We start from the raw sequence: 19,082 nt of genomic DNA, 5'->3' as shown, positions 1-19,082 counted from the left end.
AGATATTCGACTTTAGGAATCAAAGTCATAGTCTGTGGAGCTGAAGAAGCTGTCGGCACCGTGGCCGGGGATGGTGCCGAAGCAGGTATGGTCATGAAAGCCAGTGTCAGAGCCAAGCACGGCACCAAAGCCGGTGGTACTGAGACTGGAAACAAAACAGGAGTCAACATCAGAAATGGCACAGAGGGACAAGACCCACGGCCTGGTACCAAAGAGATCTGCGCCGAGGGTGTCGGAGAAACACAGAGCTGACTCAGTTCCGTAACTGACAGAGATGCAAGAACTGAGTGACTCCGTTTTTCTTTGTGTTTCTTGGTCTTAGGAGGTGGTGAGATCTCTGACCCAGATAGAACCTCCAAAAAAGGCGATTTGATTAAACCTTTCAGAATTCGTTTTTACGTCCTGCTAGAGTGCGATTGCTAAAACTAGAACAAATGTCACATCAGCATTTATATGGTCCATGCCCAAACAGTAAACACATCGAGCGTGGCCATCCGAGTTGGGCATCTTACGCCCACACACTGCTTAAACCCCAACTTAACTTTGTCTGACATAGTGCAGGCAACAAAGGGCTATTCTAAAGGAAAAAACAACAAGGGAAAGTAGGAGAGAAAACAAACAAAGGTATTTAAAAATACCACAAGTGGTAAAGAAAGTCCTACCAAAGGCAGGAGAGAGGGACAGTACCAAAGATGGTAGATATTTAACTACCAAAGGTAGAGGGGAAAGAAATAGAAGCAAGTTATAAATGATAGTAAGAAAGGTTAAACAGACTAAAAAGCGACAACGTCTGAAGAGAAACGACACAAAAAAAATCACAAATTTCCACTTAGCTTTGAGAGAGATGGCTAGGCACGTCTGACGAGGAGCACAGCAAACGAGATCTGGAGTAACTATGAGAGTGGCATTATGGGTGCATTATGGGTAGGTCTTAGCTGAGAGTTTTTGGCTGGTGCGAGCTTGGAAACGGCCGTGTCGGTTCTGAGGACATAACCAAAGTCCTTTCAGTAAAGAATGAATTTAGATTTACATAATCAGATTTATTATTACAAAAAGTAGATCTCAGAAACATTAGATCTATTAAAACTGTTAACACAACTCTGAAGAACAGACATGGCAACATGTAAACATACTTTGCACTTGAAACAGCTGGCACAGTAGGAGTTGAAGTCTGTGGAAAGGGTCTTGGCTCAGCAGCAGGAGAACTGATAGCAGTTGGACCAAAGTGTACCTGCAATATACAAAATAATCAGTGCTTATGCAGAAATATACATTTGTTAAAAAATGCAATACTTTATCATGTAGTAGCTTGAGGGACAGAAAGCAAACATTAAGCGGACAAGATGGTACAGATGCCACACAAGTGTCTCTACTCTTGTAGTTGCCTTTCTTCCCTTTGTCACCCAAATGAAAGTGCAACACAGAAAAAGCACAAAGACCTCCAAAACAGAGTCAAGCAGTGTGAACAAAGGAACCACAGTGTTAATAAAGGTGGTAGTAGATACTAATCTTAACGTGTGCTATAAATGCAATATCAAAATGCCTGCCTGCCTTCAGACAAGGTCTTGGCATACGGGTGTCAAGTGGAGGGGCATTCATTCGAAGATATGGAACAAAATTCTGTGAGGAATTATATGAAGCTAAAGCAGAGCTTTGCCAGGAATTCTTTGACATAGAGGCAGGAGTGCTGTGAAGTGGGTGCTGTTGCTGTAAAAGCAAAGAAACATGTTATAACAAGCCAACAACAAAGTAAAAAAAAAATACTACTGAAATACTGATAGACTAATTAGGTTAATGCTTTTTTCACCCAAAACACAATTAGATAACATTTCTCAGAATCCAGGTATATTTACATTTTGTTGACTGTGTTGACCCTGCTGGGTAAGGTCCCATTTTTAGAGAGAACCAAAGAATATAAAATAAAAAACAGTATTCAGAAAGGTTGTACAATAAAGAAAATGTTATGAAATATGACCAAATTCTAGAAATGTAGGTTTGATTAATAAGTACCTAAAACATAATGACAGTCTGGTAAAGTATTACAGCGTTAGGATAAACATAGGACAATGGGAAAGTATTACTGAGAGTAAGAAAATGCAATTTTGGGGTACAAAACAGAAGACCAGGAAAGAGTAATTTGAAGTAAAAGCAGACACTATAAATTACACAGTACAAATAGAACTGAAGACAATAAGTGGAATAAAAATGATAAACTTAAATGTAAACAAAGCAATTTTGACAGAAGGAGAAAGGAGTAGCTAGGACAGCTGAGAGAAAATGATGCCTAACTGGAAAAATCAAAGTTGTAATGGTGAATATGTAAAATGATAAGGAGGTTATAGCTCGGTCATCCATAACATGCAATTAAGTGATTTTACAGTTAGAGTTATCAAACTACATTAAAAATGTGGCAAACAAATTGTAAGGTGGAATTTACATTTACATCACTGCTTAAACTGTGGGGTTTATTAGTAGTTCTACATTCAAAGACAAATTTGCTCAGTTCTCTAGGTAAAAAAGAGCTTACTGCTTCTAATTCTAGTAACTTGTTTTATGAACTTTAGGAGTTTTTTTTTTTTTTTTATCACATCAGTGTGCGTCACTGAAGTCGGGTGCTTAGGACTGGGCACTGACTTGTATAGTGGTTTGCATATGAAAATAAGGTGACTGTGTTCTACTTTGTTTTTGTAAAACATCCAGTTTAAGTTGTTAAGAAGGCTGTAGGTATGACTGCTAGTTGCCAGATGAGCTTACAACTTTAGCAGTTTTGCAATATGTTTATTGAAGTTTTCTGAAGAAAGGTTTTATTTAAATTACTAGTAACACTGCATTGAGAAAACATTTTTGGAATAAGAATTGATCTGGTTACACTGTTCCTGTTGTTTGGGGATAAACATCTGTTCACTGGGCAAAGAATTTCTAGTTTTCTTTTTAGGTCTTTCATGATGATAGGACAGTCATTGAGGGGAAAAGCTTTTTGTCTATGATGAGACCAAGGTACTTGTAACAGCGCACAATCTCAATGCTAGTGCAATGTTTTCCAACTGTATTATTAGTAGTAGTTGTAGTACTACTATTACTGCTATCTTTTTGGTCCACGGAACCAGTTTTATTTAAAATGAGGAGAGAGTCATTTAAGTTAAGTCATTTATGTGGATCACTATAGTTATGATAACAGAATGGCTGTGTTGTCATTGCTGCTTATAACTGTGCAGTTGTTGGCTTACTGCAGAAATGTAACACTAGCTGTGAGAGTGCATATCACTTGCAAAGATGGCAGAAAGTAATGGCCCGAGGGTAGAAGCCAGTGCCACTTCACGCTAGAGTTAGTATTGTGAGATAGATAGCTTTGTCATGTGACTGGCTTGTGTCTACTAGTAGTCTACAAATCAATTTAATGACTGCAGAGCAGTCAATGTTTTTGAATCTGTGTATTAATATATTATGTGAAATTTAAAGAACAGTTCTGCAGTAAACAGCACACTAAATGGTGACAAAGTTTATTTTTTTGACTGAGGCTATTACAGTGATGCGACAATGGTAAAAAAAAAGTTGCATAAAAGTGATTCAGTTGTTTGTCATTAGATAGTTAGCGAACTATGTACTTCCTTTTTGCCTATTTTGGGTACAGTGCCAAATGAAAATTGTTGTGTAAATTTCAACCTTTAGCTCATCACCGCTCATGAGTAAAGGTATTATTTTAGATTATTTTAATTGAATACAAAAAAAGTGAGTAAACAGATGATAATATTACTATTTTATTTAAAATGTTGGAAGTAGTTTATTCACAGAGCATGAACACTGTTGTCCCTTAATTTTAGCAAGTAGTTTTTGGTGGTTTTGACTACAGTTGGCACGAAACAGAACTGAGACATGAAACTGTCTTTGCTGATTGGTAGAATGATCTCTTTGGATGTAGATGAGTGAGAAAAGTTATCAATAACTGATTCTAAATACTAGGCAAATGTATTAGTTGTGTGTTGATTGCTAGAGGGGTTTAAGGATTTGTTTTCAGTAGCTTTTAGTTTACCTATTAATTTAGCAATGTTTTTCCAAGAGACTGTTGGATTGGTTTTATGTTTGTGTTTAGACAGTAGATTATATTTGCAACTATTTCTACAACATGTTCTTCAATATTTTTGAAATAAGATGATGTATAATGAGGCATATATGCCATGCCTTTATGAAAGGCCAAGGGTCGGGTACACATTTAGTGGAAAAGGAAAACACACGAGAAACAAACTAATAAATTCACCAAGAAAACTGCTATATATAGCATGTTAAAATAAAACTCCAAAATCTCAACCGGTTCAAAAACTTTAATAACTTATCCATACACCACTGCAAGACTGCAGTACAACTTACATGTAAAAAACATTAAAGAGCTTTAAAGCTTCTGAAAAGCAGAGTACACAGATAAAGAATCGTGAGGGCAGGCTAGTTTGAGCTGGATACTAATGGAAAAGACTACATAATCCACAACATAATGAAGCAGCTAGGCATAAACATTTTGCACACAACACAATGCTAAAAATCGTCTTATAGGTTCATAGGCAGGTACTAGGCTATCGGCCCTGGGGACTATACAAGCCCAGCCAAAAAGGTACCCTGGTTTTTGCCACTCAAGAAAATTATTTTCCTGTGCCACTGTCTAGCAGAGCCGCAGAGGTGACCCTCGGGTTGAATTTCCTATTTCCCATCCAATCAAGATTTTTCTTGAAGAGTGCTAATGAGGAGCTTTGTTTGATATAGATAGATAGTTTACTCCAGAGTATGGGAAGTCTCTGGGACAGGAATCTATCCCTCCGGGATGTTCTGTTTATTGTGGTGACAAGGTTTAGGTCCCTAGAGCATGTAGCTCGGAGGGATTGGGATTTCTTTAAGTGGAGCATGTCCAATAGCTCTGGGCTTGACATAGCTTTGTATGTTAGGCAGAGATCACCTCTGAGTAAGCGATATGCGACAGAGTAAAGCTGGAGTTTTTTGAGACTGTCTGCATAGGGCATCTGTTTGAGACCAGTAATCATCTTTGTAAGGTATTTCTGTGGCCTTTCCAAGTGTTGTAGATGTCTTGTGAGGTACATACCAAAAGGGACGTTGTACTCTATAATGGGTCTAATGAGTAGAGGGGAACAATGACCTCTTTTTTTCTGGATGAGAAACCTTTTGTGATGAGGTGTGCCATGTAGAAGGATTTCCTGACTACTGTGGCAATGTGATTATCAAAGGAGAGACTACTGTCCACCTGTGTCCCAAGGTCTCTTATCACACTTTCAGTGTTAAGTATACTACCGCCTATGTTGTAGTTCATGGGTACAGAGTTTTTACCAAAGGGGATGACAATGCACTTTTTGGCACTGAGCTCGAGGCCATGGCTTTGACACCAGGCATCTGTCTCAGTGAGGCCCTTTTGTAGGATGTCCACATCGTTAGGAGTTTAGATTATGGCTCCTAATTTGCAGTAATCAAAGACCTTGGCTAACGAAGTTCGCAGATGGCTGCAAACTAGGAGCCATTTGAAGATTCTGATTAGTAGAATGAGGACTAAGCCATTACAAAACATCTTGCTAAAGGACTTCTGGTAGAAGAAGCTAAATAAACTCCTGATCCATGCAAAGTCATAACATAATGCACTTGCAGGCAACTCCAGCTATTAAAGCATCACAATGTTAAACATGGGGTGAAAACTGTAGAGCTACTTAGTTAAAGGCACCTACCTGCTCCAGAGCAGAGAGACTGTTAGATACACTTGCAACTTCTGAGGATCAAGAAAATGGCAAGTTCCAACACAGCATGGACGGTCAAGGTCCATGCCGTAAAAAACGTCCCTGTTTTATTAATGTGTGTTAACCATAGCAGTGGACTAAGTCAAAGCAACCCTGTTTCAGCCACAGCCCAGGAGTACACCAGGAGTGACAGAAGGTTTGCAATTCAAGGTAGTTATACAAAGTATACGTACAATGTGCAAGAGTTTCAAAATAGCAACAACAGACTAGTACACATAAGTATTTGTATACACATGAAGTACATGCACAGTATATATCAGTTTCAGGAAACAAACTAGCATAACATCATACAAGTGAAATAGATATACATTTAGAAGTTAGGAAAGCTGCAATTTGCAATTAATGTAAAATAGATTAAGGAACATGGAATGGATATTTTATGTATTTGGAGACTGACAGGATTAGTAGAGTGAAATGTAAGTTACAAAGTTTGTCAGAGTGAAAGAAAAACAAAGCCAAACTTTGCAGAAAAAAATAAAATTATTAAAAAATGTGTGTCCTTATATCAGTCATTAGAATTAAATAGGCACAAGTTCATCTTATGCAAATGTACTGAAACAAACATGATCAACCTGCAACATTTGCATTGTTGCAATACGAGTATCATCAGTAGGCAAAATAATTTCAGATGTAAAGTCAGTTACCATGAAAGATTTCTGTAATGCTGCAACATTCATCCAGTTCTGCTTATGACAATTTCTCTCTTTACATGTATTTCCCACCTTGAGCCGCGGTGGTAAGGCAGTAGCATTGTTACCTTACATCAAGAGGTTCTCCTGTTCGATTCTCGGCTGGGCTTGGGAGTGCCTTCTGTGTGGAGTCTGCATGTCCTCCCCGTGGTTGGGTAGCATTCTAAAGACATGCATGTGTAAATGGGCGTGCCTTCGTTGAAGGTTGGGCATCGAACTGGCACCTCGGCGTTTCGTAAAAATCTACTGCCAATCATTAGCAGACTGGAGTTCTGCTGTGGCGACCCCTTACTGGGAAAAGCTGAAAGACTAACAACAACAACAAAACAACATGCGTTTCCCACCTTGTTGAAATCTTGGAGTATGTCCATCTGTTCTGTTGTTGCTGTATTCTATTTGCTATTCTTGGCAACCTCCATAATGGTGGATATACACAAACAACACACTAAAAAAGAAGGATCTATCTGAGCCTTCATGAAATCTAATGAAATGCTCAGCAACAGGGCTTTCAATCCTACGTCTCCTAATATCACTTAAGTGCTCCATGACTCTCTTTTCACTGCTCTTTTTGTTTGTCCTATGTACCATTTGACCCTAGTACAATCTCACCCAATGATATAAATAACTCCCCCTGATTCACAATTATATTGATCTCTGGCCTTGTATATTTTTCCGTTGATATTGACCCCATCTAGGTTTTTAATTTTCTTGCATACAATGCATTTCCTACAAGGGAAACTGCCCTAACATGTTCTCTATCTAGCTTTCCTATGGATAGTAGTTCTTTCAAATTTTTGGTTCTGCTATACGAGAATATGACCCTGTTCAGAAAAATTCTTCTGCACCTCTCATCATTAAGAACAATGGGCCAAAACCTATTAACCAGACCTCTTAATGCTTCAGAAAACGGAGAGTATTTGTTAACAAAAAACATGGATTCCTGTCCCTCATTTCCCAAATGAGACATCTCTGTGCCTTGTATTTCCTTTCAACACATTATCATGTGTAAGCGCTAACCTCTTTAGATTTCATGAAGGCTCAGACAGATCCTTCTTTTTTAGTGTGTTGGCCAAGCCCAAACAGCAGAAAGGGGATGAATTAACTAGCAATTTATCCTTGTTGGAAACTAAATGTATTATTAATTTTAAAACCCTATATCCAAGGGGGCTAAATATAGCCTTAGATTTGAATGTTAGAACTTAAAGGAATAAATTAAAACTTGTTTATACCTGGTATGAAATGGCAAGGAGGAGTTTATATTAATGGCTTCATATTTCTGTCTTGCGCTTATCTAGTTAGAGATACATATATACATATGTATACACATTAGTGTTCATCTGATGAAATTTGGTCATCGTGGTAATTGATTTTGAATATTTATATATATATTTATTTATTTTGTCTCCGAAGTAAACTTGTTAAAAGTATTCTTTATAAAATGTTGTGCACATGAAATTTTTCCAATTTGTAACAAAGTTTATTTAAAACATTACATGCACTTTAATGTGTTTGATTGAATAATTTACTTCAATTAAGTTTAAATGGATCTAATTATTTTAATAAGGTCATAATATATAAAAAAATGGCTGCTTGGTGTAAAATTTATTCCTGGAAGGCATAAGCCGAGGTACCGGATACACCAGTAAAGGATTTCGTTATCCTGGTGTGGTGTGTGTTTTTTGATTCACGAGTGTTCACAGTTTGTTTCACTATTACTGGAATTGAAAAAGCCAGGCAGTCAAGCCTGAGGTTTGATATATCTGGATGGATCATGCCTGCTGGGTGACACAGAAGGTCTGGAGTTGGATCCAGAACCAATGGCTGAAGTAAGGCCAAAGGAAGGGGAAATAAATCTGTCTAGGCCAGTAAGGTGCAATGAGAGCAACTTTGCTCTTCAACATGGCAGCCTTCTGTAGGAATTTCAGAATTAGCTGGATTGGCAGATAGGCATATAGTAGACCAGGGTGGCCAATCGTGAAGTGCAGCATACCTTGGTGATTCCCATTGTGGGGGGATTAAGGCAAAGTAGCTGTTGCATTTGTTGTTTAGGGGAGAAGCAAAAAGAGTGCAGCAAGCCTGGCCCCACTGATGAAAAATCATTTCAGTCACGTTCGTCTTGATAGACCACTAGTGAGGTAGAAGAATGCACCTGCTCAGCTTGTCTGCTCTCACAATGGACTTTCCCAGAATGTGCATTGCTATGAGAAAGCAGATGGATGTGATCACCCATTGTCATACACTGAGTGCTTCTAGACACAAGGGGTAAGATCTGGCCCCTCCTTGTTTCTTGATGTACCAATCTACTGACATATTGTCCATTTGAACTGCAATAATCCCCTAGGGGAGGGCATCTTGGAAGGCCTGCAATGCTAAAAGCACTGTTCTCATCTCTAGGACACCGATATACAAGTTGGACTCTTCTGGGGACCAAGTGTGTTGGACTGCTTTCCCCGGAAAATGCCCCCCCTCCAACTAGGAAGCATCCATGGTCACTATGGCTTTCGGCTGAGGGAGAATAAATGGGCGGCCTTGTTGAACCTGATCTGAATGAATCCACCACCTGAGATCTCTCTCGTATATCTGAGTGGTTTGTATTGGCTTTGACATGGGTTGGTAAAGAATCAACCATTGTGTTGCTAGCATCCACTGGAGAATCCTCATGTAAAATCTGGATAAAGGTACTAGTGTAATTGCTGCTGACACTGGTCCTAGAGCTTGAAGGACCAAGCGGGCTGAAATCTTGGTACTGCAGATTATTTCTCCTGACCTGTGATCTTATAGTTTGAACCCTTGAGGAGGGCAGTGAAGCTATCATTGACTTTGTGTTGAAAATTGTTCCTATGAATTCCAGATTTAGAGCTGGTTGGTCTATGGTTATCCTCAGATGAGAAAACACCTAGAGAACCTGATTTCTTGCCCTTATTAACTGATGCCTGGTCGTGGCAGTAATGAGCCAGTTGTCCAGATATGGAACACCCAGAATCCTTGCAGTCTCAAGAGAATTGCTACTACTACCATACATCTGGTGAACACCATAGGGGCTGTGGTGAGACCAAAGAGCAGAGCTCCTAACTGGTAATGACTGGCTCCCAGACGGACGTGCAAGTACTTTCTGGATTGTCTGTTCATCTTTATGTGTTCATGCACATCCTGAAGGTCTATCCAGTCATCCTTGCCCAGAAAAGGGAGGATGGACTGAACCGTGACCATCGAAAACCTGGTGTCAAACTGACTTATTCAAGTTGCTGAGATCCAAAATTTGTCTCCAGTCCCCGTTTTCTATGGCAATAAAAAAAACCTTGAGTAAGTTCCAGATTCTTTCTGGTGGGCAGGACCTCTTGGATTAATCTTTTTGCTAGCAGCTTTTGTATTTGAATTGCAGCTTGTTCCCTTTGACTGGATGGAATATCAGAAATTTTTCTTGAGACTGGAGGTGGAAGGGAAAAGGTATTATATAACCTCTGGAAATAAACCTCTGCACCCAAGTATCTTTTGTTATGACTAGCCAGGTTCTCTGTTGCAAGGATAATTGACCCCAGATTGCCTGTAGGTGTGGACAATCGGACCTCCTTTCAGGAGCGCTGATAAGGTCCATCAAAGAAAGAATCTTCAGACCCCTGGTTTTGTGGGCCTGCTCTGCCACTGGGGCAGCATCGACTCGACCATTGGAGTTCCCACCTTTACCCCTTGGGGAACCTTCTCCACATGTGTCCTGGAAAGGACCCTGGGATTTCTTAAATATCTTATGACTACCTCACTTGATTCCTAGAAAAGGATCTTTGAGAGCTTGAAAAATGTATGCTCATTGCAGATAGGGTATTTCCATCCTTCTCGCACTTGGATAACATGTCCTTCACTTTGGTGTCAAACAAAGAGGTGCTGACAAAAGGAGAATTGATGACCGAAGACTTGAAGGGCTCCGCAAAATCACATAAGCACATCTAGGCATATCTCCTGATGAAAATGCCTGAACCTGCTGCCCTTGAGGTACCTTCAGCTACATGCGAAATTAGCCTCATGGAAGAATTAGAAATAGATTGCAGGGTAGCCATCTGAGAAGTCACGGATGATTGGACCTCTGCAGCTATGGATCCTGAGCGGGTATTTGAGAGTTCCTTAATCAAACCCTCTGTAACCTTGTGAAATGTGCCAAAATAATTCAGCGACCTTAAGGTGAAGGTCACTGAAGCATAGACACACTTCCCAAACCCTTCCATTGCCCTAAACTCTCTGGTGGTGGTGGGGGGCAGTGGAACTCTGCTCGGCAAGTTCATTTTTAGTGGCCACTGCCATGACCATGGCATCAACGGGCACCCCTTTACCCCAAAACTGTTTATCCACAGGTGGTACCATAATCTTGTCTGGTCTTACCCTAGGTAAGGGTTCAACTGTGTCTGGCTCCTTCCACGCCCTCCAAAAGACTAACTCAATAAGCTCATTAGTGGGTGGAGTAACCCAGGAGGTAGATGGGCCAGTAACAAAAGCCTCCAGGAATACAGTCTCCTCCGCTGAAGGGTTGATGGACATCCAGCTACCTCTCTGCTTTAGGATCTTGAGGATGTCTCCAAATGAGACATCTTCAGGAGGTGACCACGGGGACCCCTTCACATTCACTGAAGTCCATATCTTCAGTGACCAACTCCTCTGGGGAGTCCAAGTGCTTCCTCTTACACATCTTCTGAGAGAACTCCTCAGTTGAATGCTCTGGGGAGGTATAGGAATCTATCAAGATACCCTGTTGGGAAGCCTAGGGGTCTCAGCCTCACTGTTCCTGTGGTAAGAGTGATGACATCTAAACACAGAGACATCAAGGTAGAAGGCTTGAGGTCTGACGGGGTTGGAACCGTCCATTTTCCCAAAGCAGAGAAAACTCTTCAATGCTTCAAAGGTAGACCACTCCGGAGAAAGGGAAGACTTAAGATCCGAAAAGACAAGCTTTTGGACCGATGTCCTCCACCACTCCACACGCAATCTCTCTTTGAGGTGTAAGCCAGAGCCGAGCTATCGTTGAAGCTCAGAGGCACAGAGACTGCTCCGAAAAATTCAGAGCGGACTCCAACACCTGGGACCTGACAAGGAAGCTTCAACTCAGACAGCTCTCTGGATCCAACTGAACTGGAGCACTCAGAGTATGTTTCAGATCCGAAGATATTGCTATCTTCGGATCAGAGCCAGAAGAAGTCAGGCACCTCTGATCCAGAGAATTTGAGACAGTCAAAGGAGGAACTTGTAGTGGGGGCATGGTAGAAACAGACTACCTGACCCAAAGGGGTAGAAGCCAGTAAGACAACCAATCGGACTCTGCTCCAAGAGGATCTTCCACATCCCTCTTTCCACATCTTCCTCAGTCAAACATCTCGAAAAAAACAAGTGGAAATGGTAGATAGGGACCTGGGTCTGAGAACTTCCAAAAATGGTGAGGGCACCCTTGAGGGAACCAGATCTACATAAAGTGAGTATCTTGTTCTAGGTAGGTGAACAACACTTGAATCAGTAGGGACTGGAAGTGGTCGGATCAGATAACTTTCCACCAATTGATTTCTTTTTCGGACCAGAGTTTGAGGTTGGATCCATCTTGCCCCTTTTCTTGGTTGACTCCGAAACCATGGAGGGTGTAAAAGATTTCAGAGAAGTTTTTGAATGTTTAGCTTTGGGAGATTGAACTCCAGATATAGCCTCTCCAAAAGCAGAAGGTAATAGGTGCTTTAATATTGTAGGTTCATAGGTAGGTACTAGGCTATTGACCCTAGGGCCTATACAAGCCTAGCCAAACATGTACCCTGGCTTTCGCCACCCAAGAAAATTATTTTCCTGTGCCCCTGTCAAGCAGAACCACAGAAGTGATCCCCGGGGTGAATTTCCTATTGCCCATCCAATCATCAAGATTTTTCTTGAAGAGTGCTAATGAGGAGCTCTGTTTGACATAGATAGGTAGTCTGTTGGAACTAGCTTGTTTTTGCATTCTACAAGCACCCTGGGGTTGAAACCAGGGCATATGAAAATCTTCCTAGAGAGGTAAGGGTCCCAAGTAATATACATACACAGTGTGGGCATCTGACATAGGGGGTTTGTGCCCATACTCAACACTTTTTTTTTTTTTTTTTAAATCAGCAGGGCTTTTTCCTCCACAGCCAAAAAACTATAAAAGGCAAAATTTTAATTAAGGAAAGTTTTTTTTTTTTCCAAGAAAGAAATGCAGTAATAGAAAGAAACTACTAGCAACAGTAGAAAAAGGAACTACACTAAGTGTAGAAAGAAAGTAAATACTAAGAATAGTATTGAAGAGGTCTACACTGTACAATAGTCAAAAAGGAAAAAGGAATACTAAACAGTATTTTAGAAAGGTACTAGCTGTACGATAAGGTAAGGGGGAGAAACTTTTTAATAATTTGAGACATTAGACTTGAGAAATATAATAAACTGATCTGACAAATGCTCGAGAGCTAAAGTAAACCACATCTTTTGCTGAAAGTGCACACGAGATCTTAGGTAACTTGGGGTTGCTGCATTACGGGTAAGGGAGAAGCTTGAGAGGTTTTTGGTTGCCACGACCTTTAGCAATGGCTGAGTCAGACACAAGGGATCGGATCGTTGAGTATAGAGTGAAAATTGACATCCTCAGATACACATTTCAGGGCAATTTAACACATCTGCAGACTAAAAACTGAAGTACAGTTCTCCAAGTAAAAGTACCAAAACAGTAGATGTTCAAATGATCACTGCTGCAGTACCCTTAGCTATAAGAGTTGTACTCTGCCAAGAACATACAGCCGGTCAACTGCCAAAGCTTCAGGACAACTTCAATGCTCTCAAACTGTTAGGCAGCTAGAGCTGCGCTGCCTAAAAAAATGGTTTGAGTACCACGCCCTTCACAGCTTTCATGCCAGCTGAAACAGGGAGGCTGAGTACTGAGAGGACATAGCTAGGAGTAAAAAATATAGACATTTATATATTCCTTGCATAATCAAATAAAAAGGAGGATGGAGGGAGGGAGCAGCAATTGCAGCAGTGATCATTCAAACATCTACTGTTATGGTAAGTTTACTCACACAACTGTACTATGTTCATCATTTTGATAATGCCTTAGTTATACCAGTAGACAACCCTAGCATAATACATTTGGGAGGTGGAAGATGAAGGTTCAAGCAGCTCCTGGAGAATGGTGTTAGCAAGACCTAATCTAGAACTAGAAGGAAGTAAGCTTGTAGTGCTTTGGAAGTAAGCTTGTAGTGCTTTGTAAAAGAATGTACAGAAGACCTAATACTTCTAGAATCCAACCCTTTAAAAAAGCCATTCAAGAAGCCAAGGCCCTGGTAGAGTGGGGGCCTTGATCCTGCCTGGAATAGTTATGTGGTGGTCAGATTAACAGCCTGAGACATCCATTTCAAAAAGGTCTGTTTTTAACACAGTTTGTCCCTTCTTCCCTTCATAAGAAATGAACAACTGATCTGGAGATTTAAGAGATTTTGTTTGGTGAAGACAGTACCACAGCTGTCTGTGGACATCCAAGGTATGAAATACACCTTCTTTCTCATTTTAGGTTAAGGAAAGAAAACAGGGAGATGGACAGTCTGGCTAAAAGTAAACTTGGATACCATTTTAGGCATAGGAGGATTAGTTCTCAAAGAAAGCTGGTCTCCGTGGAAAATGAAACAAGGTTGATTCACCATAAGTGCTTGCAAGTCATATATTCTTCTTGTAGAAGTCAGGCAATCAGTAAAACAGAATTGCAAGTCAGCCTGATGAGTTAGTTCAAATGGAGCAAGTCTTAACTTCTCTAACAAAAATAAGATCCCAAGGAAGAGCCACTGGTTTTCTAGGATGTCTCATACAATAACCCTTTCAAAAACATTTTAGCATGGGACTGCCTTGAAAGAGTATGATCCATGGGGATACCTTCTGAAATGGCCAACAAATGAACCTTTTTAAAGGTCTAAGACAGGCTACAGGAAAATCATACAAGTATTATAAAACCAGAGAAACACTAGGCCTAAATGGGTGCCAATTATGTTGTTGGCAGCAACCAGCAAGCCTTTTCCATCTACTAATGTAGGATTTTCGAATATAGCTCCACTATGTGAGGTAGCTTGTGGTAACTGCCCTTGGCCATTTCCAAAAGAAGGCAGAACCACTGCTGTCTAGGCCAGAAAGGAGTCACCACAATGATCCTGGGGGATTCATTCCAAATTTTCAGAAGCACCCTAGATATTAATGGAAAGGATGGAAAAGCATACAAGAACATTCCTGTCAAAGAAAAGGAAAAGGTATCCGTCTTCCAGGCCTTATTGCATGGTGTGGTGGAGCATAATTTGCCAGCAGATTGTTCAAGAAGATGCAATGTCTACTTGAGGAACTCACCAAAGATGGGTCAAATCTTGGAAGATACGTGATCTAGTTTCCATTTGTGAAGGTCTGCCTTTGTACTGTTAAGCTTGTCTGCCACACAAGTTTGCTCTAAACAGAGGGGAGAGGATGCCTGTAGAGTGAGATTGTGCTGTAAAGTTACATCCTAAACTAACACGACTAGTTTGCAAAGAAGGTAAGACCTGGATCTCCCTTACCTGTGGCTGTATTACATGAAAACAGTGTTGCCTATAACAATTTGAAGAGGTCCAGGGAACCAAAGATGACTCTCAGAGTTAATTGCATTAACCACAGCAAGCAACTCTCATATATTTATGTGCTACATCTGTCCTTGGTGTCCCAAACACCTTGCACTTCTATCCCTCATGGAACTTTGATCCCCAAGCAAAGTCTGAGGAGCTTTGGAGTAGGGGATCTAGATTTAGGGAAATTTGCTGTCTCAACCAAGTGATTTCTCTTTTGACAAACCACAGAAGTGAGATTTGAAAAGATAATGGGTGTTGGTGCTGGGACCAAAGAGACAACAGATACCATTATATCTTTCTCATGTTGAGTCTTGCTAGAGGTATCATGAGAATCGTAGATCTCATGAGACCCAAAACCCTGAAGTACTCCCTTGCAGAAACTGAAGTTGGAGTGGAAAACCCTAGAAAAAGATTTAGGTATAGAACTTTTTTTTCCTGCAGAAGAAAAGCTCTTTGACACACCAGGAACAGAATACTGTGTGATGAAACCAAAGAAGAATGTTTAATGTTTTCTTGGAATCTTAGCTTGTGTATGAGATTTGTCACTCAAATGAGAGATTCCTGACACTATGACTCCAAAAAGATGCATATTGTGTAAAAATGGAAAAAATGTGAATACCCTGTAGCCAGCAATGAGCTATAACTGAAGCTAGACACTTTGTGAACACTCTTGGTGCAATGGATTTTCCAAAGTGTAAGGCAGATAACTGATAATGTGATCCAGACACACAAGACTCTTAGAAACGTCTGAAGTTTAGACGAATAGGGATGTGATGAGCATCATTTAAATCTACTCTTACCAGGAAACATAAATGGAACATTAAGTAAGGTATTGCAGAAGGAAGTGAGCACAGGTGCCTTAGTGAACTTAGTCAACAGGGAAAAACAAAACTGTTTACCTACTCGCTATGCATTTTGCTGGAGGAGCTCAGATGAATCCTGGCAGTCCAAGGATCCTCTCTTTGTATGTGTGTTTTTATCACACCATTCTGAACATTAAAATTCCTTTTATCGCAGCTGGAGCATCCAAAGAAAAATCTTTGAATCTTCCAGGAAACATCAAGCTAACTGGGCAGTAATTGACTTGGAAACACCCTTTAACCCAAGGATATAAACCCAGCTTGCCTATCTGTATACCCTACTAAGCAGCGCTCATCTACCAATAAAGAACTTGAAGAACAAGAACAGAGTACATTTGTGTTTTTATACCACCATTCTGAGCATTAAAATTCCTTTTATTGCAGCTGGACCATCCAAAGTAAAATCCTTGAATCTTCCACGGAAACGTCAAGAAGGACCCCCAGAGGAACGTCGAGAGCCAAGAGAGGAACCTTGAATGTCTAGGATTCATCAGAGCTCCTCCAGCAAAATGCATAGGGAGTAGGAAACATAAATGGGGAAGAAGGGGTAACAGACTGTGAAGTGACAGTATTCTGAATCTTGGCACCATCACAAATTGGTTTAGGAAAGAAAGACTCAGAACTTATCTCCAAGCATTTTCTTTATCTGACACAAAAAACATCCTTGAATAAAAACCCTTCCAAAACTAGGAAGGAGGAACTGGCTCTATCACTCCCTGAGACAACATATGTTAAATGGATGGGGGGGGTCTGTATTAGTATTAGTTTACGGGTGTGCACACGTATGCAACCAGCTTATTGTATGTTTTTTATTTTTTATATTTTTCCCTCAACAGATTTGTTTGTTTTTCAATTGAACTGTACAGGTTATGGGACACATTAAAGGTGGGAAAAGTTTTGAAATTATTTATTGTGGTCTCATTTTTTTTATATCACAAAACCTGGCATTTTAACAGGGCTGTGTACAGTTTTTATCTCCACTGTACATACCAAAGGGGGCACTGTACTTAATGCTAGGTCTGATGAATGCTGAATACAGTGGAACAAATGGAGGCTGAAAGAGTTAAATCCTACACCTTTTACTACAGGAATATGTTAATTAAGCATTTGAAGCTATAATCCACTGCTCCACCTGCCAGTCCAAATTTATGTCCTCCATGAGACTGGATTACATACAGCAGGATATAGACTCGTGCTTCTGACTACGCACACACAGACACACACACACACACAGACACACACACACAGACACACACACACAGACACACACACACACACACACACACACACACAGACACACAGACACACACACACAGACACACACACACAGACACACACACACACACACAGACACACAGACACACAGACACACAGACACACAGACACACAGACACACAGACACACAGACACACAGACACACAGACACACAGACACACAGACACACACACACAGACACACACACACACAGACACACACACACACAGACACACACACACACACACACACACACACACACACACCAGTTGACTGCAGTGAGATTAGAACTCCAAAAAAGCCATCCTGAGCAAGTAACTGACCCAACATGACTGTGCTACATCCAATACAAATGCCAGTAGTATCCAAAAAATCCAAAATCCAAAACCAAGTAAAAGTATTTATGAACATAAAACATACGAAAGGTTAAGCGCTTTCATCTCAAGCTGTAAGAGACTTCATAAGAACAAATGCCACTAGCAACTGAATCATTTATATAATTATTCTGTTGTGACTGTTCAATCAAGAACAGTCACAATATCTATTTTTCTCCCAGAAAGACTTACTTCTCAAACAGGAAAGTCTCCCCGAAGTGACAGGAAAGGAATTTCAAGAAAGTATGTTATATGGAACTAATTCTAATTTAATTTAACTGTAACTTTACTCCAACACTTACTAGAAGCTAGGATAGGACTCCGGCCTGTGAAGCCTGCAGCCAAACCCCCTAGATCTACCTCATCCCATCTCATCTTTTCCTTTACCTTTCTAACCTGTAGAGTAATTTCCTCACCCCACATTATTTTGGCCACTAGATAGCAGTCTTTACCCACCTATAATCTCTCCTCTCCAAATTCTCTCACCATAACATCTTCCTTTTTTCACCCTCTTTTTTCTCAAACTGCTTGCTAATTAGTGCTACCTACCTCTGACTTTCATCCTATCCCCCAAAACAGTCCTGTAAGCACACCTCTAACCAGCCTGATTCACCCTCTGTACTTACCTTCGCCTTACAGATTGTTTTTTTTTTTTAACACTAACAAAAAAAAAAACAAAAAAAAAAAAAAACAAACTGTCCTGCTGACTTTCTTTCTTTGGGTCTACCCGCTCTGTTCGCCCTGTGGGCTCACTCCGCTCCCATACCCTACCCCCAAATCCCACCCACCCCAATACACCTGACCTTATACTTCCCTAGACACACCCCTAACACTAGACAACCAACCACCTACATTGCTCTTACCAGTTTACAAATCCCACCCACCCCAATACACCTGGCCTTATACTTCCCTACCCACACCCCTAACACTAGACAACCAACCACCTACATTGCTCTAATCAGTTTACAAATCCCACCCACCCCAATACACCTGACCTTATACTTCCCTAGCCACACCCCTAACACTAGACAACCAACCACCTACGTTGCTCTTATCAGTTTACAATTTTTGGCGCATTTTTTTTTTTAACCCAAACTGTTCAACAGATAACTGTCCCTCTCTCACCCCACCACTCAACTGTTTTTCAATTCGGCCAACTATCTTAACCTCCTCTTCCCTACACCCCTCACTATGTATAGCCACTGCTGGTCAACACATCTTAACATCCTTCTCCTATCCACAGGGCTAACCTATTGATATCTCATGACCTAATTTGTTATGAATCCCTAACCTTTGCTAAATTTTAACACCCCCTAAGACAAACAAGCCCATCACTCCTATAACCTCTCTAACTCCCAGTAACATAACATCATTTTCATCTTACCTTCTTCCACAGTTTCATAAACTATTCCATATTAAATATCATCAATTGAGGAAAAGCAGACCCTTCTCTCTGTAAACTTATCAAACTATCATTTAACCCTCAAAATTGATTATTATTACATGGTGA

At 40.5% G+C, this 19,082-nt stretch overlaps 1 protein-coding gene across 3 annotated transcripts in view; it reads right to left on the bottom strand.

Annotated features, from left to right (window-relative positions):
• LOC122795841 (spindle assembly abnormal protein 6 homolog) overlaps positions 1-19,082 on the bottom strand; it is a 1,219,651-nt gene that overhangs the window by 76,859 nt on the left and 1,123,710 nt on the right. For 2 of the 3 annotated variants that reach the window (XM_044064218.1, XM_044064219.1), the window contains exons 14-15: positions 1,552-1,707; positions 1,134-1,231 (exon numbers count right to left, since the gene is read on the bottom strand). In XM_044064218.1, the coding sequence (XP_043920153.1) occupies positions 1,134-1,231; positions 1,552-1,707 (254 nt within the window). The remainder of the gene's footprint in view (positions 1-1,133; positions 1,232-1,551; positions 1,708-19,082) is intronic. The other variant, XM_044064220.1, reaches the window with a different exon arrangement.

Source organism: Protopterus annectens, chromosome 2.part2 (genome assembly GCF_019279795.1).
Source record: "Protopterus annectens isolate FY-2018-M chromosome 2.part2, PAN1.0, whole genome shotgun sequence".
In the NCBI taxonomy this organism is placed as follows: domain Eukaryota; kingdom Metazoa; phylum Chordata; order Ceratodontiformes; family Protopteridae; genus Protopterus; species Protopterus annectens.
This window is presented reverse-complemented; position numbering and strand designations above follow the sequence as displayed.